The following is a 25,718-nucleotide window of genomic DNA, read 5'->3' on the forward strand; positions in this document are numbered from 1 at the left end:
AACAAAAACCACTCAAGATTTCTGACCCTTTTTTATCATTAAATGCACTTTTCTAAATGAAGAACCATGATGTTTGAACTAGCAGCAAAGTTTGAAATAAGAATAGGGTATCTAACTTGCTACCATATCGGTTCTTTCAAAGAACACTTAGGTGAAAATGTGCTAAAGATAACGCTCTTCATTTCCAGAAATTCAAGCAATTTTTAAGAAGGTACCTTCACATGAGCAACACAAGGGTTAGGGAGGCTGACACCCTTTGTGGTAAAGAATCCACGTGTAACTTTTGACTCTCCCCAAACTTAACTACTAATAGTCTACTGCTGAATGAAAGTTTTGTCAATAACAGACCCAGTCAATTAACACCTATTTTGCATATGTATTACATACTAAATCCTTACAATGAAGTAAGCTAGAGAAAAGAAAATATTAAGAAAATCATAAGGAAGATAAAATACATTTACAGGATTCTACTGTATATATCAAAAAAAAATCTGTGTATAAGTGAACTCGTACAATTCCAACTCATGTTGTTCAAGGGTCAACTGCAATAAAAACGGGGAGGAAGACAGTGAAGTGTTTTAATTAGCTTAAATGTACTTGACAATGAACCATTTAAAAAGAATATCCTTTAATCAAGTGCCAACATCAGAGATGCTAGCCAAAGCAAAAAGTTACTAATGCTATTAATTTTGTTGCTTTTCTTCCCTCTGAGAATCATAATGAAGATCAGTGAGGGTAGACTACTCAGATATGGTAGGAGTTCAACAGTCACGTGCATGCACCAATTCTCAAAGGACTGACACTGAGAAACAGGTACATCTCCTTAAAATCGTCATCTGCTTCCCTCACCCCCCACCCTACCCTTTCTCAATCACTGTTACTGAGTTACTATACAGGTTTCCGCCACTATCAGAAAGTAGAACATACTCCTATGAAGCCTTTGGTAAGACAAAATGGTGCAGAGCGAAGAATGACCAGTAAATTTTATGGAAAAGTTTTTGAGCATTCCCAGACCCCCAAAATAACCTCTCTTGGGCCTTTGTGATGCCTTAGGGCATGTCTTGCTAACAAAGGCACACAATTAATGGAGATAAAGCACAGCTGTTCACAGACACAGCTCAAAGCTCTGAAAGCTTGGTGCTGAGATGCTGAGTGTGGTTCCCAGGGAGGGAGCCTGGTGGAGCTGCTCTCGCTGCTGAAGAGTACTGGGGGGAAAAAAACCCAACAATACTGAACACCATTTTTGCTTTTCACCGGTTTTTTGTAAAGATGAAAATCCTCTTTGGATTCCTTTCAGTTAGCAAAAACAGGTGCTAACATAGGTCTTTCATAAAAGCAAAGTGGCATAATGGGAACTTTTGAAAGCAGGGGATGCCTGTATCTAGATCCTTATTCTTCTAGTTTAAGGTCTGTTCCTGGTTATGCTGAAATTTCTCTCAGGAGATGTTCTAATTCATTTACACTTTAGTCTGAACAAAGTTGATTATCCTACTCCCAGTAACAAATGAGGGGTATGAATGTTTGGAATTAGAGAAAAAGAAAAAAAGGGGGTACAGAAATTAGAGGGTCTGGGTAACACAGCCAAACTGTACCTATTTAAAAATATCATTGTTTTGCCTGGGGTTAGAGTTAATTACAATAATTTGCTCTAATCATGTGCCTGTACTTCTCTTTTTCCAAACACTTATTTCATAATTACGTTTGTCAAGTTGTTAAGGGTAACAACCCTATTTTACCATCCGAGGAAAAAAAACAGACCAAAACAAAACAGATGTTCTATGAATTGCTGGAAGTTAGTTTTGTCACAATTACCGAACACATGGTTTCTGACTTGGACAGTATCTCCGCAATTAAAATGAGAAAAGGGCAGAGCCTGCCTGTGGGCCTCTCTGTGGCTTTTACCAATGTATCTGAATTTGCTGATCCTAAGCTGATAAATGGCAATCAAATGAACCAATGAAGGTGGTAGAAATGATAAGTTCAAGCGTAGTTCTCGAACTATACACACTGAAGTAACCTCAGTTTCCACTCTAATCCCAAGCAATGCTTTTTTTATCTACAGACAGGAATACCTGAATATTTAGAGAGGAGGATGCAATTCTGGCTAACAACTGCATGTCAAAGCAAAGGAAACCTTTCTTAAACTGAAGATTTAAAAGTTCATTCTACAAACCAGTAAAATGCAGAATACCAGACATTAGGAAAACATTTATTAGTATATTAAGGTTTATGCTGTTGTAGATATACAGCGTCAATAAAGTAAGGCACCATATTGAAAACTCAAACTATGATGATTATGGCATGAGGCAAGACTATGAACCTGAATGGGAAGGGAGAGAAAGAGGAGCATCTGTTGGAGGTATTTACCCTGTGGCTTACCATCTTGTAAGGACTGCTCAAGGACAAGGCAGTTTCATCCATTTCTAGTGTCAATCTTCCCTAATATCTTCCTTTCTCATCCTTTGCCTTCTCTTTCTTGATTGACAAGAAATTCATTGGCACCACTGCATTGGTGGCCAATGAATTAAGAGGCCAGCCTTTGAATCCTCTTAAATCATGACTCCTTTTGCCTTTGATTGGAAAGTCAAATGTGTACTGGTTGCCCAAGAATTTATAATATGCGATCTCTAATAAACATAAATCTTTCATTTTGTTGTCTCTCTACCTGTAGACATGCTTCTCAGTATGACTCTCCCAAGAAAGTTTTGCAAGCACAGGAAATAGGTCAACTGGTGTCTTCTGGAATCCTCTCATTTCACATATGCCAATCTGATGTTTTAGACTTTTATTATTTAACATGTTATTTTATTGATCATAGTACACTGAAATCTTTGCTTGTTTGACAGCTTTTGAGTTAATAACTGATAGCTTCTGAGAAGGCATCAAGATCCAAAGGCAAAACAGAAAGAGAGAAAACAAAATAAACGACAGCAACATGCATTAAAGAACCAAGGAGAAACTAAGAGAGGAGCAGAAAGACGTGCTTATGACTGTACACATTGAAAGTGAACTTTAGGTAAACCTAAGTACAGATTTTTTAAAAGTGTCTAACAAGGATTATATATTTATTTGTCCCAGAATAAAACTGTTCTCAGTATATTACTGTAAGTTTTGAAATACACCCATATTTAAGAGGTCTCTACAGAGCACACTTTGTGCTTCCTCTAACACTTTCTTTGTACTTCCTGGTGTTTACACACACATACTCCGTCTTGAACGATGGTTAATTAACTATTGATGGGTCCTGGCATTCTAGGGCTTCCCTGGTGACGGCTCCGTATTCTTTACTAATCGTTTAATGAAAACACTTACATGAATAATGAATCTGGCATTTCCCTAGATACACATGCAACTTTTGTAATAGTAATAAAGGCAGGCATATGCAGTTAAACAAGATACTGTGGCTTGAAAATGTTTTCACAAATCAAGTCAGAGAGGTTATGCTGAAAATGAAGCTCCAGGTTTTGAAGCTGCTGTTAAATTTTCACATTAAAATATGCTATATGTTATAAGTTCATAATATTAAAAGAAACAGTTATACTTGACAAGTTAATACCGTTATTTGTTAAGTCCTTAATAAAGTAAGCACAATTGAGATCTTCATAATCATAGTTCCGAACTTCAAAGTTTGAATTAAAAGCAACATACCCACATCTATAAACACACGTACACACAAACTATATACAATGTCTCATAATGACGCAGGAAAACGATATGATTAAAATGTCTATGAAACCTACTATTCACCTTAGAATTGAAAGTTGTCATTATTTAGTCCAATTTTAGACACGGATCTTAAGACTTAGATTACACAAACCAGGCCTGATCACTGATTTAGTGGTGACTAAGCATGCCACCATTTTAAACAGGATTTCATCAACCCCTTTGATTCAATACCAATCTTGGCTCAAATGAACATTTGCTTTGGAGAAACTAAGTGACTACAACCAGTTATTTGAACACATGAGTGAAAAAAAGTTTTTTTTATAGGGGTTGAAATGCAAGAATAGCATTGGAAACAAACATTACAAGTACTCTTAGAAAAAGATCCATTTTTGGAGTCAGAAGTCCAAAGCTTTGCCTTGTTACTATTTATCAGATGACTCTGTAGGGGTCATTTAACTTCTTGGATCCTGAGTGCCTTCATTTGTACAATTAGAATAACAGTATTTGCTACATTTTAATTTCCTAGTTGTCGTATACTACACACTATTACTATTACCATCAATAATTATATTCCTAATTCCATAATTAACTGAACAGCCTTCTATGTGCCAAAACTTTATGGCTCGGTTTTTATATAACTTTTATATAACTTTATATATATTTTTATATCACATCCTCACAATGGTCCTATAAGGTAAGTGCTCTGTTTTTTTATACAGATGAAGAAACATCTCAGAGTGGTTAAATAACTTGCCAAAAGCCACACAACTATTAAGAGCTTAAATATAAATTTGAATTCAAATCTTTGACTCCAAATTTCATTTTAGATCCACTATATCCTGTTTCCCCTAATATACCATATATATTTGTGTGTATGCAAACATATATAATATAAACATATAATATGTATTACCTATAGAACACAGAAACATATTATTCATTTTATATATACACATGTTTTCAATTCTAAAATGCCATACTAGTGTGTGTGTGTGTGTGTGTGTGTGTTAAAGATTACAAAGACTAAGGCATGGAGCAGGGTCAGTACTTAGTCAATATTTGGGAAAAGGAATTAAAATATGGGAAGTGACTAAGATCATTTTGAGTGAACTGTTAATCATGTATCAGCAATAACAGAGGCTATTTAAATCCCATTCTTATGTAAGATTATGTTTTTAAAATTATTCTATAGAAAAAAACATACAAAGACTGGTCATAGGTTCAATTCTAGATACAGAATTACCAATGATGGAAAAGCAACTATCTTCCATAAGCAAGGGATGAAACCTAACTTTATGGTCTAGATAAACGAAGAGAGACAAGATCTCTTTAGGGGCGCCTGGGTGGCTCAGTCGGTTAAGCATCCAACTCTTGATTTTGGCTCTGGTCATGATCTCACAGTTCATGGGATCGAGCCCCTGCATCGGGCTCTGTGCTGACAGCACGGAGCCTGCTTGGAATTTTCTCTCCACCCCGCCCCACCCCCGCTCCTCCCCAACTCAAGTGTGTGCACGCCTGTGCTCTCTCTCACTCTCTCTCAAAATAAATAAATACAATTTTTTTTAAAAATGGAGACAAGATCTCTTTAAAAATTACATATGATTCTGAATTTTCAAAGCGATGAAACATCATCTTCCATATTTAAAATTTCAAAAAAGCTATTCTGTACTTTCCTATCAAAACAAGATACATAATACTTGCCATATTTTATTTCTCTTGACTGTTGTGTGTGAATAGTAACAATGATGATGATAACTGACATTCAAAAAGAACAATATATTTTTTTCCAGAGTTAAGGAGAAGAGGTTAGAGATATTAGGAAAGATGCACAGAAGTCTCATTTCTAATACAAGCACACATTTTCAGCTATGTAAAATACTCCATGCTTTCCCCTAATCTGCTCCCAAAGAACGTCAGGCCAGATGCAAGGGTGCTGACACGTGTGCCCATTCAGAGCTAGAATGACAAGCCCTGGGACCAGAGATGCTGCTGCTTCCATTACCCACTGAATACCGTGGCGATTCTTAGTTCATCCTGAGAATGTGGTACTTACTCTTGTACTGCTCTGGCTATGGAAAGGGCCGTAGATCCAGTCTCATTAACGCTATCTAAGGTCACATTTGGCAGGTCATCATCGTCACTGTCACTTTTACTTTGTCTGGGAGATAGGCCTCGGGGGTCCATTTGTGCTGGGAAAAAAAGGCATATATAATGAATTAAAATTAGCGTGCAGAAAGATAACCTTGTCCTGGACCAACATCAAGCACGGCATGTCTCGTCTGTGCCTATCGCGCACATGGAACTCTCTAGAAATCCCAGGAATTAGTGAAAGTGGTGCATTTAATGGACTGAGCGCTCACTGACTTTTCCCTTGTTCATTTGATTTACAAAACCTCAATCAGCTCTCAACAGTTTCAGGGGATGACTACAGAACAGAAACTATAAAATCCACAATACTATTAACTCCTGAGTGGTCAGAAGCTGATTAGGTAGCTCATCAGTTATTGTGCAACCCCCTGGCTCTTCCTTCTTGCTTCTGCTGCCAGAGTTCAGGCCATTTCACTGCTCGTTAGCACGTTCCCTGGAAGGTGGGGAGCACAGATTTTACCTGCCTATATAGCTCTCTTAATAAGCCTAAAGAAGAGCAAGGTTTACAAGACTAAAAGTTGTAGGTATTTCTCATACTTCAGTGAATACTGTCTCACAGTTCATTACTGCTCTAAGTGGAGATCTGAGTGCCCCAAAATGACAGAAGTAGCAGCATTTTAAGTGTATGTTTTATGTGCCAGAAAGTGTTCGTCTCCACACTGATTTCATTTTTCAGAAAGGCATTTCCAGATAGGATTCTCCTCCCACCGTGAACTTGCCAGCAAAGCAAGAAATAGCCCTATGTTCTGTCACCCCTGCTGACCGGGACCATCAGATCCTTTCAAATGAGAGGATTACCATCAGCATTTAGTATGTGAGTGCATATTTTTAAAAGTTAGATTTCATTTCCACTTCCTCCTCTCTATGAACAACCTTAGCATCCACCACTGTCTAGGATTTCCATCAGCCCTCACCTCAAGCACAAAATAAGCACACCTTCTAAATTAAAAGTATTGGACTAGCTACACAACTGCATTATTAAAATACATGACTTCAGCCCCAGCCAGCTGCAGCCAGACTTCTGCTCTTCAAACCTGCCTGCAAGAGATTTCTAAAACCACCACTGCTCACAAAGAAAAACAAAATGAACTTCACATCATGGTTACAATGACATCTTTTTACAATTTCTTTTTTTCTTAAATCATTTTTTTTTTTGTATTGTAAATTGTACGTTAGTAGAACCACTGGGAAATGTTGATATTTCACCATTTTTTACCCACAAAAAGACCATTTCTTGTGAGTCTACTTAATACTTACAATATGAATAGAAAAACCTAGAGAGTTTCAACATAATTCTAACTAAACTTGGCTAGGAAGGAACTTACATCTGTTAAATCCATTACCCTAGTGTATGTGACATACATTCTGCCTGTAAATATAAACACACCAGAATATATTCTGAACAAAGGAAGGGCTTGGTATATGTTTGTTAAAAGAGAAAATAATCAATTCAAACAATCTAAAGCAGTGGTCCTCAACCAAGGACAAAACTGCCCCCACTCCCCCTAAGAGACATTTGGCAATGTCTGGCTTGTCACATTCTGATTTGTCACGACTTAAGGGGAAGGGGATCTAGTGGGCAAAAGTCAAGGACGGTGCTAGATACGCTACAATACACAGGTCAGTCCCCCATGACAGAGAATTATCCAGTCGAAAACGCCAATAGCATGCAAATGGAGAAACTCTGATCCAGAGATTTAAGAGTTTGGGTGCCTGGGTGACTCAGTCCGTTACGCATCCGACTCTTGGTTTTGGCTCAGATCATCACGGTTGCTGGGATCGAGCCCCGAGCCCTGTGTTGGGCTCTGTGCTGACAGTGTGGAGACTGCCTGGGATTCTCTCTCCCTCTCTTTCTGTCCCTCCCAGTCCCCCCTCCTCTCTAAGTCAAAATAAATAAACAAACATTTACAAAAAAACTTTGGATGTATAAAAGTGTCACATCTTATAACTTCTGGTTGTATAACTACATTGTAATTTCAAAGCCACTATCCAATGAAGTACACTATATGTTGGATTATTCATATTTTCTAGTCCTGTCCTCAAATTAATCAAGTCACGGTCATGTGACTCAGCACTCACAACTTCTCCAAATGCAGTATTCAGTTTCTCAAATGCCAGGAGTCATGCAGTGACACTTATCAAGAGTTATTGTTTTCTTTGTATGATACACAGTGGGACAAAAACACTGTTTATTTTCCATCTGATCTCTAAAGAAGATTCCCTAAATGAAGGATGTTGCGGAAACTCTTCAGGGAGGAAAGTAACCAGTTCCACAAGCATCTGACAACAGAGAGCCACCTAAGCATTCAGTCACTCCGAAGGCACTGAAAGCACCGAATCATTTAAGATTTATTTTGACTGAAGGCAGCAGAAAATGACTCAGGCCAACCTATATTAAACAGAATGCACTGGAAAGCCATTGAGCAGCTCACAGAATGGAAGGTAAGGAGGTAAAGATGAACAGCTATCACTCAAGCAGCACAGCACACAGGAATGATATAGGCATTTCAACAGGAATTCATAGACAGCGTCTTTTTGGGCAGCCCTAGAGTAGAATGATTCATTTGACAGTCATTCATGACTACTCACATTGAGCCAAGAAAATGAGTATCAGATCTATCTAAGCTTCCAAATCACATATTGTGTGGTGTTACATATGCCTGTAAATGTCAGCAACTTAACATTTAAAGTTGTTGAAACATCATCTTGCCTGTGCCAAGATACCAAATTAACAAACAGCTAAAGAACAGAGAATATCCTGGTGGTCCCATTTTGCCCAAGAGAACTAGAGCCTCCGTGGAGAAGTAATACAACTCAGGGAAGACACGGGCAGTTCACCAATAAGCTCTCTGGCTCTGACAGCCTGACTGTAATAATGATTCCAGACAACTGGTGTGAGAGTTGATCATCTCAATTATGTTATGTTTATAACTTAATGAAAGTTTAAAATATGTTAAACATGGTATCTCTTTTGATGTACTTTTCAGGAACATCATAATTGAGGATTTCTTTCCAATATTTTCAATAAATATTATGAAATACATCTGCTACCATCATGCTGGGAAACTCTTTTTTACCCATACCTTCAGCCAAGCTGAGGAAATAATTAGAAAGGCTTTTTAAAATCTGCATTGCTGATTAGGTCAGATGATTAGCTTATCTACATACTTGCATAATTCTACTCTATTTTTATTAAACGTGGGATAGGAACATCTACCCTAGTTCACCTCTATTAGTCTTCCAGTTCCTCAGCTCATTTCAGAAGCACAGATTCTCTGAGGCACCCATTCAGAGAAAACGGAAAAGTTACCTGGGCACCAGAACTAAAAACCCATCTACTCCTCTAAGTAAGAGAGCAGCAAATCAACTATAAACATCTGAAAATCATTTACATTTGAGATTTTGTTCCTTTTCAGTGATAAAGGGATCATATAGCTTTGGGTATCCCAGCTCATTGTTGATGGTGGCGTCATTGCTGAGTTGGAGGTGCTGTGGAATAGGGTGTGAGTTTCATACCATGTGACAAATCCCTAAGAAGGGAACCTCAGAACCCTAACACCTGTAGTTGAACATATTCACTCTAATTTTCTAATATGCATGTACAAAAAACTATTCCTGTAAAGATCCTCCCAATAAATCATGTCTCCATATATCCATGCCCTTGTGTGGCTGCTTCCCATAATGACTCCAGACTGGGCTATATGACTTGACATGGCCAAAGGAATATTAGCAAACACGACACAAAGCAAAAGCTTGTAAAGCACTTGCATATTGGGTTTCCCCTGGATCTGTTACTGTTTTTAGAACCTAGCCACCATGTGAAGGAACCCAAGAAAGCCTAAAATACACGCTGTTCAGCTGGAAGCCAACACCACCTGAGGTAAGTGACTCATTTTAGAATGACTGGTGACTTTCCAGCCACCAGATGATTGTAGCCATGAGTGACCCCGGTAAAACTAGCATGAGAACCGCCTGGCTAAACCCATCCCCAATTTTTGACTCACAGGATGGTAAGCAAATAAAATAGTGGCTGTATCAATTTAGCAGATTTGGGGGTGCTCTGTTATATGTCAATACAAAATCAATGCACTCTCCCAGATTATTCCAGAGGTTTCCGGGCAATGATGTGGAATGACGTGTAACTACGATTACAGTGAGCCCATCACACTCCTCTCTAATCTCCTCCCAGGAGGCAACCCAGACTTAAGCAGCATAAATTTAAGTCGGCTATTAATAGAAGTATGGAAAATAAAAGTCACATATTCTGTATTATTTACTTCTCAATCCAAAATATTCAAAATGTATTTACAGTTACTTTGGCTTTAGAGGTATCTTTGATTCTTGACCTGCCTCAGGCAGGATTCTACTGGAAGGGTCCATCGGTTGGTATTACCAGTCGGGTGAACAAAGCTTTTCTATCCCTTTTCTCAAACTCCTAGTGATAGGAGGGTCATATGGGTAGATCGTCCCAAGTAAGTGGCTAGCCAAAGCTAGTTTCATGTTTGCCTCTCTTCAACTCACATGGGGCACTTGAACTTTATTTCCCCTCCCAGTAACAGTAAACTGACATAGACACAGAGACACCAATGTCCATTCTCACCTCCCCCAACTCAGCTTAGGTGTGGACAAAAGATTGAATGCTCTATCTTACGCAGAAATAAATTGGCCCATTCAGCTATTCTTCAAGGAAAGGAAGTTCTTCCATATGGCACCATATTAAATGCAAACAATACAACAATCTATGAACATACATTGAAACTTTAAGACTAACATGTCCTAAAAGTGACTCACAGAAGGATTTATTCAATCCCTTTCGGCTTGGCCTGCCCAGGCTGAAGGACAGGGGACACCCGCAGAGGGAAGGGCAGGAGGCAGCTGGTGAGCAGAGGCTGTGGCGCTGCCAGACTTTCCTTCCCCCTCTCTCAGCCACTGCTAGGCTGCCTGGTGCCTGCAGAAGCCCTCGCTGTTCATCCTACCAAGGCTGAAGCATGTCCCAGTTAGAGAAACACTGGCTTCCACAAGCGCTGCTGCTTTCTGCTCGAAAGAAGGGAGTGGGAGAATGGGGAGTATTGAGGGGAGGAAAATGAACACATGGTGGTCGGGGGGGAATGTGCAGAGGGAACACTCAGAGCATTATAGGCTCAAAGAGTCCTCTTGCACCACATTCTATGCAGGAATTGCTCTGAGAAGGACAGCTGCAGTGTTTCTTTAGATAAAAACAGAGCTCTGGCTTCAGAGAACATGGGTGAGACTTCTGGCCCCATCACTGGCAGCCTTCTGATGTTGGGCGATAGATTTCCCACCCTCTTAAACTCAGTTTCCTCCTTGCCAGTGCTGATGTGCCAGTAAATGAGATGATGCATGCAAAGCACTTGTTACCCTGCCTGGAATTTGGTAGCACATTACCATTCTGCTGTTTTTTAAAAATTTTTATGTTTTTACTTATTTTTGAGAAAAAGCAAGCAGGGGAGGGGCAGAGAGAGAGGGAGACAGAGAATCCCAAGGAGGCTTGGGGCCATCAGCGTAAAGCTCTATGCGGGGCTCAAACTCACGAACCACAAGATCGTGACCTGAGCAGAAACCAAGAGCTGGGTGAACACTCCACTGACTGAGCCACCCAGGCGCCCCAGCATCACTCTGTTTTACCCTGGCCGTCAATGTAGTGCTTGTCCAACCACCCCTTATATGACACTACTGCTAAATCCCTTCCCATCTCCTGGGCTGTTCGAAGTAAGCAGTTTTCTTTTGAAATGTACCTAAACTGAAAGTGCCGTCACAGAGGCAGAGTACGTATTGGATAATATATAAAACCACTACTTCTCTTGATCCAAACATTCATTTATATATTCAGCCAACAGATATTTATTGGACACCTATGAGAAATCAAGCAGTCTTTTGGGTGCTGTGGAGAGAGCAGCGAACAAGGCAGATAAAAATTCATGCTTTCACCCTGGGGGGGGAGACAGACAATAAAAAATAAACAAGAAAAACATATACTCAGTCAGATAATGATAAGTGCCATGGAGGAAAAATAAAGTAGGCAAGAGGGGGTGAGGGGGCTCGAGGCTGCTGAGAGGTAGGTGGACAGTTTTAGAGAGGGTGGCCCGGAAGGCCTCATGGAGAGAATGGCAGCTGAGCAAGGACCTGCAGGAGTTGAGGGGAGGCTAGCAGATAGAGACTGGAGAGGGAAGGCAGCGCGTTCCAGGCAGAGCAAGCAACAGGTGCAAGAACTCGAAGGTGGGAAAGTGTGTTATGTGCCAAAGGACCCACAAGGAGGTTTATTCCATTGCTCAAGCTGAAAAAGGGGTGAGGACAGACAGATGAAGAAATGCACAGCCCGTGTCAAGATTCTGGGTTTTGCTCTGACTGGGAAGGGAAGCCATTTGGTAAGAATCACCCTGGCTATTGCACCTGGAGCACAGGGGGACATCCAACCAGGGGTACAGGCGCAAGAGTCATCCAGTGACATTAACATTCTCTGAAAACCTCGCCAGCTTTTTTTCTCTTTGGCCACTTCATGCTGGCTGCAGAGAGAACACTCAACGAAAACTCAGGACTTCATTACCTGAAGGCCTACGAGGTATGCTTTTCCTAATATGTTTGTCCGACTGCTATCCTGACCTCATTTGCTTTCAGAATACCCACTGTTCAAATAGATGCCTGATCTTTCTAGCAGGTCAAGATATACGATGAGAGAAGAATTCATTAGTATATAAAGCTTAACTTCAAGTACGGTGAACTCCAAGACCAGAACCAGCTCTCCAGGGTCCCACGTTACTTACCGAAGTTTTGATTAAAATCACTTTCTTGTTTTCTTTACTTTTGCTATTGCTAACGAACTGGTATGCCTCTACACAGTGGCAACTGTGATTGTCTACATCACCCCAAATGAAGATTTGAAAACGTAATCAATTATGTAAATTCTAGAATGTTGGCACTGTGTAGATACAGTATGCAATTTATTCATTTTTTTTTCTCAATTCCTATCTGTGCACTTGACAGAGTAATGGCTTCTGCTCCCATTATATTAAAAAAATAACCTCATAATGTTGTTATAATTCTCTAGTTGCAAGTACCACTTCTCAGTTATGATGCCACTGGACCTCCCTACAGCTTTCAAGACTGTCGATTATTGCTCTTCATTTTCACTCTCAGCCTCTTAAAATTCTTTCCTCCCTTGGTTTCATGATGGGCACATTTAAGTCCTGTAGGTCTTGTCACTGTGTTTGTAAATAAAGTTTTATTAAATCATGCTCATTTATTTGATCTCTGCCTGCTTTAGTGACTCGATGGCCGAGTTGAGTAACCGTCACAGACACTCACATGGTACACCATAAAATACCATCTGGCTTTTCAGAGAAAGTATTTATTGACTCTATTGTACACTGATTTTCTTGAGTCAGTCAGTTCCTCCCTCCCCCCCTCCCCACATCCCTCTTTCCCTCCACACCTCCCCCTCTTTCTTTTACCTTCCTCTTCATCTCCTCTTTCTGCATACATCCAAATGTTCATTTTCCTCTGGAGTTTCCACTACCTACCCTCTTCTGCCTCTCTTTATGGGCGAGCTTCTTATTAATTCCCCACAATTCCATACTTCCTACAATCTCAGTGACTATCTCCGAGGAAATGAATACCAAATTCGCGTTCCCACCTCTGATCCTTCCCCTAAATTCCAGTCTTCTATTTTTGGCATCCTACTTCCACCTGATTATTCCAGTCATTTCAGACTAAGTGCTATTCTTCTTTAGAGTCTTGATTTTACCCATCATTCCCTTGGTCACCCAGGTTCAAAACTCTCATTCATTTGTACTCCTTTAAGGCAACTAATTGCTACTGCCTTTACCCCTAAATTTTTCTGGAACTGCTTCCTTCCCTTTCGTACTCCTTCCCAATGAACTTTCTCAAGGTACCGCTATATACATAAGTCTCATAGAGCATTTTTCCAGTAACTGAATGGATGCAGGGCTTTCCTCAAAAGATTCCCTATTTAAAAACCTTGAATTTTCCCACGATCTAACAAATACAGTTCAAGAGCCCTCCCCAATTATTCCACAATTGATTTTTCATTTGGAACTCTGATGAATCTTATCCTCAAGGCTCCTTCCTTAATCAGCTGTATCTGGCTATTCCCTTCCATCCACATTCAGGCAACAAAAATCTACCCTTCCTATAGAACAATGTCTTCTTCATGAGACTTCATTTCATTTTCTAACGGTACATAATCTCTCCTTTTCAAAAAAAACACGCATACTTTGTACTTACACATTTTTATGGAACCCTTGCACTTTCCATTTTGAATTATACCTAAGCATAGTATAGTTATTTTACATCCCTTATTATTCTGTCTACGCCTTGAGAGGAGAGTCATATCAATTATACTCTCTTGTACACAGTGAAATATAACATTGACTGATGATGATGATGGTAATAAATGCAGGTCCCTATTTGAAATGGTCACAGTGGTTCTCAGTTGGCAAAGATTTTGCAATGTAACGATGAAAGTGTCTAGTTCACATTTTATTTTAAAAATCACATTCTGGCTTCTATTCTAATATTAACATTGTTGGGGGGAAAGTCACAATCATTAAATTTCTATTACTCGGTAAAGTCTCAGATAATTATATTTTGGGCTTGACTAGGCCAATGAATGACACAGAAATGGCAATGTTCATAACTTTCCGTCACTCTTTACCTAAATTACATTTAACAGGCTTTTCTTTTCTTTCAGGAAAATATTTTAAATAGTTAAACATACCTATCATTTCTATAATATGAGCTACTGCTTGGAAACTTCAATGAAGGAATTTAATCATTTAAAATACAGCTTAAAAATTAATGTTTGTTGAGATTATTACAACAGCGACTAGGTTTCATTTTTCTAAAGAATCATGACTAAAACTACTTCTCGTATTTGTAAAAAGAAAATGAACACAGATTTACAACTGTCTTGTGTTCACTGGAAATATGTCTTAGAGCACAAAAGGCTTTTGTGATTAAAGAGTTCATAAAATTTTCCATTAATAAGTGGGCTTTTACACTATGCTTGGTAACCTTATACAACTCTCCAGAGTCGGCTAAGAGCCTTGAACTCTAGGAGCCCTCTGAGATAATCACGGCACCACCATTTCCTGTTTCTTTCCATTTTGTCAATTCAATACTGCTCAAAACCCAAGCTAACCAGCTTCCATCAATTTATTCAAGTGAATCCACTTTAAGCGGGGATGATTTTAAACGCTTACTAAAAAAGTGATTTTGTGGTGAGCGCGTATGGTAGATAATGAAATCACCAAACTCATGTTCATGTGGAATGCGGAGAGATTTTAGGCATTATACCATGGCCTTTTAATTCACTCTTCTTATTTCACTTGGTCTTTTTGCTCTATTGGTTCGTAGACTGGATACAATTAAATCTTTCATGAAACAGACTGAGATCTGCTATAATAATTTTAAGTACCACTGAGTCATGGTCCTTGTCTTAGGTGCTGTGGCCTGCAGAACACCAACAAAGTTGGCATGCACAACTACTATGGCACCTTGAGAATCAGTGTTGCTGTTGCCATCCTACCTTTCAAATACTTTGCTCTCCATGCCTCATTTTAGGATATATTTAAGCCAGCTAGATTACAAATAAGTCATAATCTATCATAGTGATTTCACCTGACCTCTTAGACATGTGGGAGACCCTTAAAATTCTTCAAGATATGTTCTAAAACCATCAAAAATCCTCAAATTTGTGAATTATTTACACATGCCACGGAACCTTTCTATGGCTTCCAAGGCTGCCCGTTATCCCTTTTCACTGTCACTTCTGGCCTCTTCTTAAGACTTTCTCTTTCCTGGGGAACCTGGGTGGCTCAGTTGGTTAAACCTCCAACTCTTGGTTTTGGCTCAGGTCATGATCTCATGGTCGTGAGAGCGATGGCCATGAGATCCACGCTCGGCATGGAGCCTGCTTAAGATTCTCTCTCCCCCTCTCTCTCTGCCCTCCCCCTCTCTCTCTGCCCTTCACCTATGCTCTCACTCCCGCACACACACGCTTTCTTTCCCTCAACAACAAAAAAAGACATTCTCTCTCCTTGGCTTCAGGAATGGTCACACTTGTCCTCGCACCCTATAACACATTTCCATCTAGTTTTAGACTTCTTGTGCTCATCCTCACATCAATCATTAAAAAATACATATGAGCGTTTTCTTTCTCATTTGATTGGTAATTTACACATGCCCATGCATATACTCTTCCCCACAAACAACTCACAAGAGTTGCTTTGTGGGGCACAAGCAGAGGGCACAAAGCACCACTAAGACGAGTCCCGTAGCTGGGAGGCTCACTCATGAACAGACTCCCATGTTCCCATGACTCAAACTTGTAATTTAGCAAAATATCTATACTGCATACCAGACTTCTGGGGGACACTTGAGAAATATAGAAATCTTAGACGTTTTATCTGTGAATGCTACTGTGATGTCTACTGTGTTAAAATCATGGAAGGTAAATTTGCTTTATGAGGGCAAACGTAGGTGCTGACTCTTCTCTTTCTAATTTATGGCTTTGCATTGTCCTAACCTGGGGTGAATTTGTATTCGAAAATGACCTGTATATATCTTTGCGCCAAAAAGGAAGTATTGCTACGTATTTTCCTCTGTTTCCATCTAGGTTGAAGCGTGTGCTTGTTCATGTCCTCATTTTATGCCAACTCCAAAGAGAGGAATTTGCCTTGTAAAACTGGATTAAAGGTGTTTTCCGTGTCATGTCTATGTTTGGTATGCTTTTGTAAGAAAGGATAAGTCTGTTAGTTTCCACCGATCCCTAACAAGCTTTTTTGTTTTGTTTTGTTTGATTTTAGAGACGTTATTTTGATGCTTTACTAACCATTCCCCTCCCCTTGAGATAATAAATTAGCAAGTCTCGGAGGATTTTGGTGAGATCCCTACACCAAGAAATGGATCATACTTCCTCTGGCCTCAGGTACATCCATTACATTGGGGCTCATTTGCTCAGACCTCTTTCTGAGTCCAGAGATGCAACCCTCAGACATGGGGTAGGGAAGAAGCCCATACAGGCAGGTGATGTGGACTCCAGAAATGACTCTGGAAGAACAAGGTCAAAGCTGTAATTCTGCCTAGAGATGGGCCAGGTGACAAATATTTTGAGAACACTATCATACGCTATATTGAGAGAGGACATGGAAAGTACACATTAGTCTTTTTTGCTTTCTTAACTTTAAGCTGGGTTTACAACTAACTTCTCTATGAAAGTCCATCTAGGTTCTGTGAAAAGAGAGTTTCTGAAGAAGACACAGGCTATCACAGAAGGTGAGGTCTTGGGTTTTCCAAGGCAAATGTCTGGTAGACTGGGTTATGCTTGAGGATGGTATATTTAGGTGTTAAACACAAAGTATGATAGTGTGTTTTCTTTGAACATGGTAATAAAGAAATGTAGATTTTTTTTTAATTGGTAAAAGCCAGTGACACTTATGTTTGGATTACTTCTAAAATTTATAATGTTCTAATAATATGCATTCCAAACATCATTTACCCTGATTTCCTTAATCAAAGCTGCCAAGTCACCTCCTCAGCACTAAGCATGAGCTGTCCCTGAGGCCAAGCAGAGATCTGAGAGGCCAGGATGGTTCGTTATAATCCATGCAAGTTTGCATGCTAATGACGGAGATCTTCCTTGGTGTCTACCACATTTATACGATCAATTAAAAAAGATGTCAGGGGCCAAATCAACTCTTCAGCATTTATATTCTTTTCTCTCTTTCAACTACCCCAAATCCTGAAAAGTTCCTCTTTCCATTGTCTCTCACAGCCAACAACATTTGGTGTGAAAGATAAAACATTAAGAACCATTTACCATACGATCCATTATTTTCTTTCTCATAAACTTGCTTATGAATTATTTATAGCTTTCTTTCACATCATTTTTATTTAAGAAATTTCCCCACAAATATGCAATTCCACACCTATTTATTCTCCCAATGGATTAAAAAAAAATCCTACCATTTTCAGTATTTCAGGTCATTAAAAAAAGTAAAATATTACAGAAAAAGTTGGTTCTTTGTTGTTGTTTACTAATTCGCTTCCTTCTTCCATAGTATCCTGGTGTATTTAAGTTTTTATCTTTTAACTGCATATATATCAATAAATGAATACAGTTTTGTTCTTTGAAAAACTGTATATAGGGAGATCATATTCTACAATTTATGTTCACTTAAAATTGCTTTTGAGACTTCTTTACCTTCTTTCATTTAAAATTTTTCTAAAGTCTCAAGTCAGTCTGTGCACCTCTTCTCCTCCCAAACACAAGCAGGACTTAGCATGCTAGCACTACCCAGTGAACACTCCCACCTTCCCCCATGTTCTTCTTCATTACAATTTGGAATTTTGATTCATGTTCCATTTCCAAGAGCTAATTGAAATTTGTTTCTTCTCTTTTTTGTAGATATTGACTTATACTTTTAAAACCAGTTCTAGGCTCACCTCTTCTTCTGGGTTTTCTTTCTTCAAAAGCATACCCTTAAATTCTTTCAGCAAATTTGTGTGCGTGGTAAACTCTTAGCCAACATATGCCTGAAATAAATTTTATTTTGCTGGCAAGTGAATCTCGCTGAGAAGAGAATTCCAGGATCCCCCACTCAGTCCTCTGAAGAGACTACTGACTTGCTCTCTGACAGTTGTTGCTGTTGACAATCTTTGTTTTTCTTTAATTCCTTTGTTGATAAACTTTTGAGATTTTCTTTGGGACTCATGCCTGCCAATTTCAGGGCTGTGTGTCTAGATGCGGATTTATCTTTACTGATTCAACTATATTCTAAGATTCATGGCTTCCCTAATTTTCCAAATCCCCATATTTCTCTGAATATTGCTTTCTGAGTAACAGGTTCTACCTACTCCTATTTTATACACATCCTTTTAGATCAACTTTGGAACACGTCAATTCATATCTCGCATCTTTTTCTGTTGTTGTTTTTGTTGATTTTTCCACTTTATGTTGTTTCCTGGGTAAAATTCTCAGTACCATCTTTCAATTCATACATTTTCCCACTAACCTTTCTCAACATGTGGCAGTTGCCAAAACGAGAACTTGGGAATTCTCTACATTTATCTTCTCCCTTGTCCTCAACATCCATTTGGGCAACAAGTTCTGTCCATTGGATTTGCATTGGCACTGCCTCTGGGTGGGCCTTTGCAAATTCTCACCTGCCCCCATATGCTAACCCACCGACTTACAAGCGCTCGCCCCTGTAGCATCCCGTTCATATAGATGCCCCAGCTTGGCACACAATAACTCCTTCTTTCATATTTCCAGGATTCTGTATCTTTTTTTTTTTTTAATGCCTTTCCTTCTTCCTTTTACCTATGTGGATAATGCAAGTACACACTGTCCTCTAAGAAAAATCCTTCTGAAATGATCACCACCCGTCCCAACCACTGAGCTTTGTGTCCCTTCCTTTGTGACCTGTCTCTGTGTGTCTACACTTATCTGTGTGACAGAACTTCCCATTATAGCTGCTTTGCCTCCTCCATTCACTCAGCTATAAGCTTCTTGTGGGCATCATCTGTGCATTGTAAATGTGGCTGAATCATATACGTGCACTGAATCAAATGGCTAAGTAAACAAAAAGGAAAACATGGAACAATTCCTGTATAAGGCAAAAGGTTAAAAAAATGGGGATTAAGTTTTTGTTTTTTAATAAAGGCAGCTCAAATGTTTTTATTACCGTTCAGTAACACTACTGGCAGTTCAGGGTTTGGTTTTGTTTTGTTTTGATAAAAAGAAAGCAAGAAAGAAAACAAATCGGTGCTATAATCATCCCATTTAAATAATAAATAATTTAAATAATAAATATGAAGACTTTTCCTCCATATAAATGGCATACCATAGGCAATAAATAAGTTTATGATAAGCCAACCAATTTCATTTAGTTTATAAAGTACAATAGTTTCTAGGTGGTATCAGTTTTAACATGTGAACATGTATACACAAATACACATGTCTGTGCATGTTCACGTGTGTGCATTTATATATACATGCATAAATAAGGTATAGTACACCAAGGTGTTCTTTGAGCCTACTCTAGCATGCCCGGATAGGAGATGGCCACTGCATCTTGTAGCCTACAAATATTCAAGACCTCTACACAAATCACCCACCGGCTAAATGGTAACAATATGGCTGATGCTCCTTACATCTTCTGTGAGAAAAGCAATGGTATAATCTTATCAAGTAGAACAGGAGTCTGTGATGGCTTACTCTGCTGTTAGGAAGGATAATTCTACTCCCAATGTTTATTGTAGTTAGAAATACAGAGCACAACCCTGAAAAATAGCTATAAACCATTCAGTGGCTTATTTAGGCTTGTAAACTGAAAAAGCTGTAATCTTCCATTTATATCAGATATAGAAAATTACACAGTTAAAGCTGATTTAAGTTACAGTTGAAAGGGGGTTATTTTTTAGTATGAGGGGCTTATGATGATGATTACTATAAAAAATGATCACAAGTGGCCAAGGAAGGAGAGAAATGGGCCTGTTAGTAGTTATTTTACTTGCAAGGTGGATAATGAGACGATAAAACATGTAATTGGAGGTTATACCACCTTGATTACTGTAGATTATACCAATGGGTACAACAACGCCATTAAGCAAGCAGTGCCTCACCAGTTAGTGCTCATTTGTTGGATGATAAATGGATTCTGTTCCATTATAACCGTCACTTTGAGAATGTGTTGGAAAATACCTGCTATCCCATATCACGATACCAATCAATTCTGGACAGCATATAAGGTACTTTACTCTTTGATACACCTAATAAAATGAGATCTACAAAAAACATAGAAAAGATACTATTTGAGACTCTGAAGAGAAACGAAAATGGGAAAACGTCAGATCTTACTATGAAGCTATTCTCTGTAACCAAACACACATTTTATGGAATTTATTTTCCAATTTTAAAAAAGGCATTCTGGAACATCTGCTGTATAAGCTAGGATAATTCTAAAACTGTAATGCTATAATGATTATTAGCTATTGGCTAGCGCTTGGAATTTTATTGAACTCATTAATCTAAGAAAAATAAATATAATTATAACAGTAATAATAAATGCTGGCTGCATTTTTATTCTGTGGCTTCCATTTGTGTTTTTCAGAAAATAACCATGACCCCAAATGAGGCAAGACAGAACAGGCATGTCTGTGTTGTATATGTCTGTCGAACCAATTCTCTGCTCAAGAGAGCTCCAGGCAGGGACCAGATATGTCTAAAAGTGACAGAGATGTCGATCTCTGAAACTCAGTGAACCACACTTTGACAAAATTCCCCCACACCTAGAAATGTTAACCTACAGCTCGAGGCTGTTTTCAATGCTGCGAGATGCTGGACAAATGAAAATACAGAATACGGTAATGCCAATATTTAGCAACATGGAATTACTTCATGCAACTTATAGATAGGCAGATATAGAGCTATAGATTTAATACATAACAAATATTAAGCCTTGACAAAAGTTAACATTCCTTAAAAATACAACATATCTAACTTGAAAAAAGATAGAATTGGATTTATAATGATGAATTTTCTACATAACCCAGGCATACCTCTTTAAGCATCAAGTCCAACTATGGCCAGTAGCTTGAGGGCATTAAGATATTTTGATTTTATTGAAGGCTCTATCACTAAGAAGCTGTGCTCCTTATAAGGAGCAGAGGAAGGGACACGAGTCTCAGTTTTCTTATCTGTAAAAGACAGGCCCTAATACCCATACATCGGTTATTGTAAGACTTAAAGATGATATATGTAAAGCACAAAGAACATATAGGCATTCAATAAAGGTTAATTATTTAAATGATTTTTAATAAATATCTGTATAAGATTTATTACCTACTTTCTTTGTTGCCTAGTTCAAATAGACTGACCATAATTTAACCTTTCTTTCATTACTAATGGTCATTATTTCAAAAGCAATTATTGTGCTGTAATAAAGTATTATCTCCAAGGACTAAAGAGCTGTGTGAGCCTATTTACTCTAATCCCAAAAGACCTTGCTGGGATTTTTCAAGTTCTTATTTTAATAATAATTTTCACACCTTTGTTAGGTGCCACTTTTTGCTCTTAGCTCACCTACTAAAGGGAGTTTCCTAATTTGGGCAGGGGACTGGCATATGAGAATCTCAGAGGGTATGGAGCATTGGTAGATTGGTAATGCAAAACCAGTCGGTCTATTTTCCTTTATTAAGGGGAACTACAGAAACTGAAAAGCTACAGCATTCTTGTGGCCACTGGGAAAACATGAAAACATCTACTGAGACAACATTTCAGGGGATCCAAGTCATAAAAATAAAAATTGAGAAATTCCTCTCAGCTATTTTTCCTTTGCAGTTTATTCGCTACTTTCTCTCTATGCCCAGCTGGAAAATCACATTCACAAAGGATGTAAGAAGTCTATCTAAACTAAGAGCTAAAAGGTTTTACTTTTCAGAGAAAGGATCTCAGATCCTCTTCTGTAAGTAATTCGTAGCATATATCATGCAAGTGGTACGTGCTTTATATTCTAGGCGACGTATGTGTGTATGAGTGCATTACAGCCTACCATCAGTAAAACCACACGATTCTTTATTCTTTATGTCCCCTCCATTCTCTGCCCTCATTGTTCACTTTTCCTGGTCTGGAACACTTCCACCTACTCTGAGTAGCAAAACCTTATGCTTCTTTAACTTTCGACCTCAAATGCGACCTACTCTACCTTCATTATAACAGATGACTTTGTCTAGAGTCTAATTCATGTTCTCTGGGGATTTACAACCTGGGTCTCTCGAATGGTTCCTCTGTCTTAAAGGGCTCTGTGTTTATAGAGGACTGATTTAAAACATCCACTCCTGACAAAGGCCACACCAGAAATGATTAGGCAGCCCTTGGATTTAGCACGGAGGGACAAAAATGCAATCACAAAATTGACAATTCCTTCTCAACACAGATTTGAAACAATTCAGACAAAGCTGTTTCAGGTTTGTGCTTGGGTTTGCTTAATATACCTTTAAGGTTAGAGATCTGTGGCAGGAAGCCAAATCTTTGTTTTATGGCTGCAACAAATAGGCCCACCACGGTAAATATGTCATTTAGTCTTTCTCACCAAGAGATATTCACTGCGTAGTGCAAATAAAAGTAGCATTTTCCTTCTACTTAAGGTTCGTTAGATGAAATTTATGTTTTTAAAATGCACTGTGAACACCAAAATCTGATTGTACCATTATCAGCTTTTAAATCAAAACAGCATGCTATCTGGTAAGGACAGGGGAACTGGTCGATTTATTTCATAAAACTTTATGTACAAAGAGACAGTGTCTATGAACTTAATGGAGAGAATATAGAGTCTGGAGGGGTAATTTTTATTACAATTTATAGTGGGATTATCCATACTCCACAGTTTTCAGATTTTATTGAGACTTTATGGTACTACGATGCTGACATGGTTAACTGCAGTGGGGTAGGAGGTATAATTGTTTCTTCCTGACCAGGAAATGAAATTGGTGTTACTGTTATATAAGAAACCGATAGCAGACTCTATTAATTGCCTGGCTCCAATCAAAGACACTATTTATCCTAGTTTCACAGGTAAAATATTTTACCTGAGGGTAAAAGGATAAATAAGAACTGACTATAATTTTCACACGGCAATATCTTTTCATTAAGAACATTTTGAAGTCATATGAATACTTCTCACCCACGGGGGCTCGATTCTAGAAACTATTAAAATCAAAATCACAGCAAGCATCTATAATGTACACCAAATATCATTCTTTAACATTAAGTACCATGAAATAAAACAAATTTGGAAACAGCAATATGCTCAAGAATGCCAGGGAATTGCAGATGGCCCAATGACATAAAATAGTAACAGCTTTGGGAATGGTTTTCATTCAGTCTGCAAACACTTAACTGTTTATTGGACGCCAGACACTGGATAAGGCAGTAACACAATGATACAGATATCGTTATAATATAGTTATACGTTATGTTATATATTGAGTCAAATATATTGAGCCTATATATATACACATATACACACACATATAAATAAAACTTCATATATATATGTATAATGTATATATGTATATATGTATATATGTACATATATAATGTACATATGTATATATGTACATATATAATGTATATATGTGTATAATATATACATATAATTATATATATTATACATATATATATACTTGCCTTATAATTTAGTATGTACCTTTCCAGAAAAAAAGGCTGGCTTCCTTTCTTCCTTCCTTCCTTCCTTCCTTCCTTCCTTCCTTCCTTCCCTCCCTCCCTCCCTCCCTTTCTCTCCCCACCCTTTCTTTCTCTCTTTCTTTCTTTCTGCATGCCAGGTCTTTTGCCAGAGAAAGAAACGGCCTTCCAGGGAAAGGAAAGTGTATGGACAAAGGTAGATTTGTCATCACGGAAAGCCATGGAAACGGTAGGTGGGACATGAGCCATTCTTGGACATGAGACATCCTTTTATGGTTAGGGTTTAGGACTATAGACCAACACTGCCACAGCACTCCTTAGCATCTCAAATAAAACATTGTACATATGCCAGACTACTTTAATTTATTCATTTGTTCATTCATATCTTCAATAAATATTTACTAAGCACTAACTAGTGTTAGGCACAATGAAATGTGTTGGGAAAACAGTAGCTAATGAAGCTTACATGGATTTTGGGAGACCCCAACCTATTTTAATCTAGCAGTATATACCACATATAAACTTATGTTTACATAAACATACATACACATACAAACAACTTGTTTTTGTCAACTGAGGAGCTTATTCTTAGTGTGGTTCACCCCCATTATGTGCCAATAAGTCTATCTTTCCCCCAGGAAACTGAGAAACCCATAAACCATGAGATTATCTTTCTAATTCTACCCTGTTTCTACTGAACTTCCTCTAAGCCCCTAGTTACTGAGGAGGAAGTTCCTCTGATGAATTCTCCAAGTTATTCCAGTTTCACCAAATTCTATTTTTTGTCTTCTTGAGTTCTTGCTGTCTCAGAAATAACTCTCCACTTATCTTTTATTTTTCTTCTATGACATTCAACAAAACTTGTTAGTAGCACACAAGTTGGCATATGTATGTTTCCATTTATCCAACAAACATAAACCATAGTTTAAAAAAAAACAAGCATAGATACACAGAAAGTTTAACATTTTATTTCTACTAAACAGAAGTCACACACAAATATACAAGACGGAAAGTGGGACAAGTGGGTAGGAGCCACACTTTTTTTTTTCCTTGTCCAAATTAAATATAGTCTCTTCTAAAAAGTATGTATTTCATATACTAGAGCTCTGAGAATGAAGTAGGTAAATTATGTTTCAAATTTAGGTTCAAGTTTTAATTGAAAAGGGCATGTTCACTGTACTCCCTCACAACCCTAAGCTAGACGGGAAAATCTGGGAGCAATGAAAATAATTAGGCTATAGACTCTTGCTTTTCTTTTAAGTTCTACCACTAGATGGCAGTACAAAGACTGTCATTTTCAACATAAGTGGCTTAGTTCCATCATTTACAGTTCTAGGATTGGTGATTCGGTGAGATACAGATGAAAAAAAGGAATAGAGATTCAGAAATAGGTAGAATGGTGAGTAGTGGGGAGAGACAGAAAAGACCAACAGGGAGAAGGAAGATAGGTAAATGGAAGGAAGTGAAGAGTGAGAGGCAGAGAAAAAATTTGGAGCCATGGCAGATACTTTGAGAGTATGCAGGAGGTGCAGGAAGGAGAAAGGAAGAAGAAAGGGGCTGAGGCAAAGGTGAGAAATCCACTGCAGTGTTTTTCAAGCTTTCTGGACAGGAACCACAGCAAGAAATACATATTTCAACATGACTCAGTGCACACACATAC

At 38.4% G+C, this 25,718-nt stretch overlaps 1 protein-coding gene across 12 annotated transcripts in view; it reads right to left on the reverse strand.

Moving 5' to 3' along the window:
• The window catches only part of KLF12 (KLF transcription factor 12), a 436,782-nt gene that overhangs the window by 116,211 nt on the left and 294,853 nt on the right, over window positions 1–25,718 (reverse strand). For all 12 annotated transcript variants that reach the window (XM_053216467.1, XM_027064992.2, XM_053216430.1 and 9 more), the window contains one exon: window positions 5,720–5,855. In XM_053216467.1, coding sequence (XP_053072442.1) covers window positions 5,720–5,855 — 136 coding nt within the window. The remainder of the gene's footprint in view (window positions 1–5,719; window positions 5,856–25,718) is intronic.

Source organism: Acinonyx jubatus, chromosome A1, assembly GCF_027475565.1.
Source record: "Acinonyx jubatus isolate Ajub_Pintada_27869175 chromosome A1, VMU_Ajub_asm_v1.0, whole genome shotgun sequence".
In the NCBI taxonomy this organism is placed as follows: Eukaryota; Metazoa; Chordata; class Mammalia; order Carnivora; family Felidae; genus Acinonyx; species Acinonyx jubatus.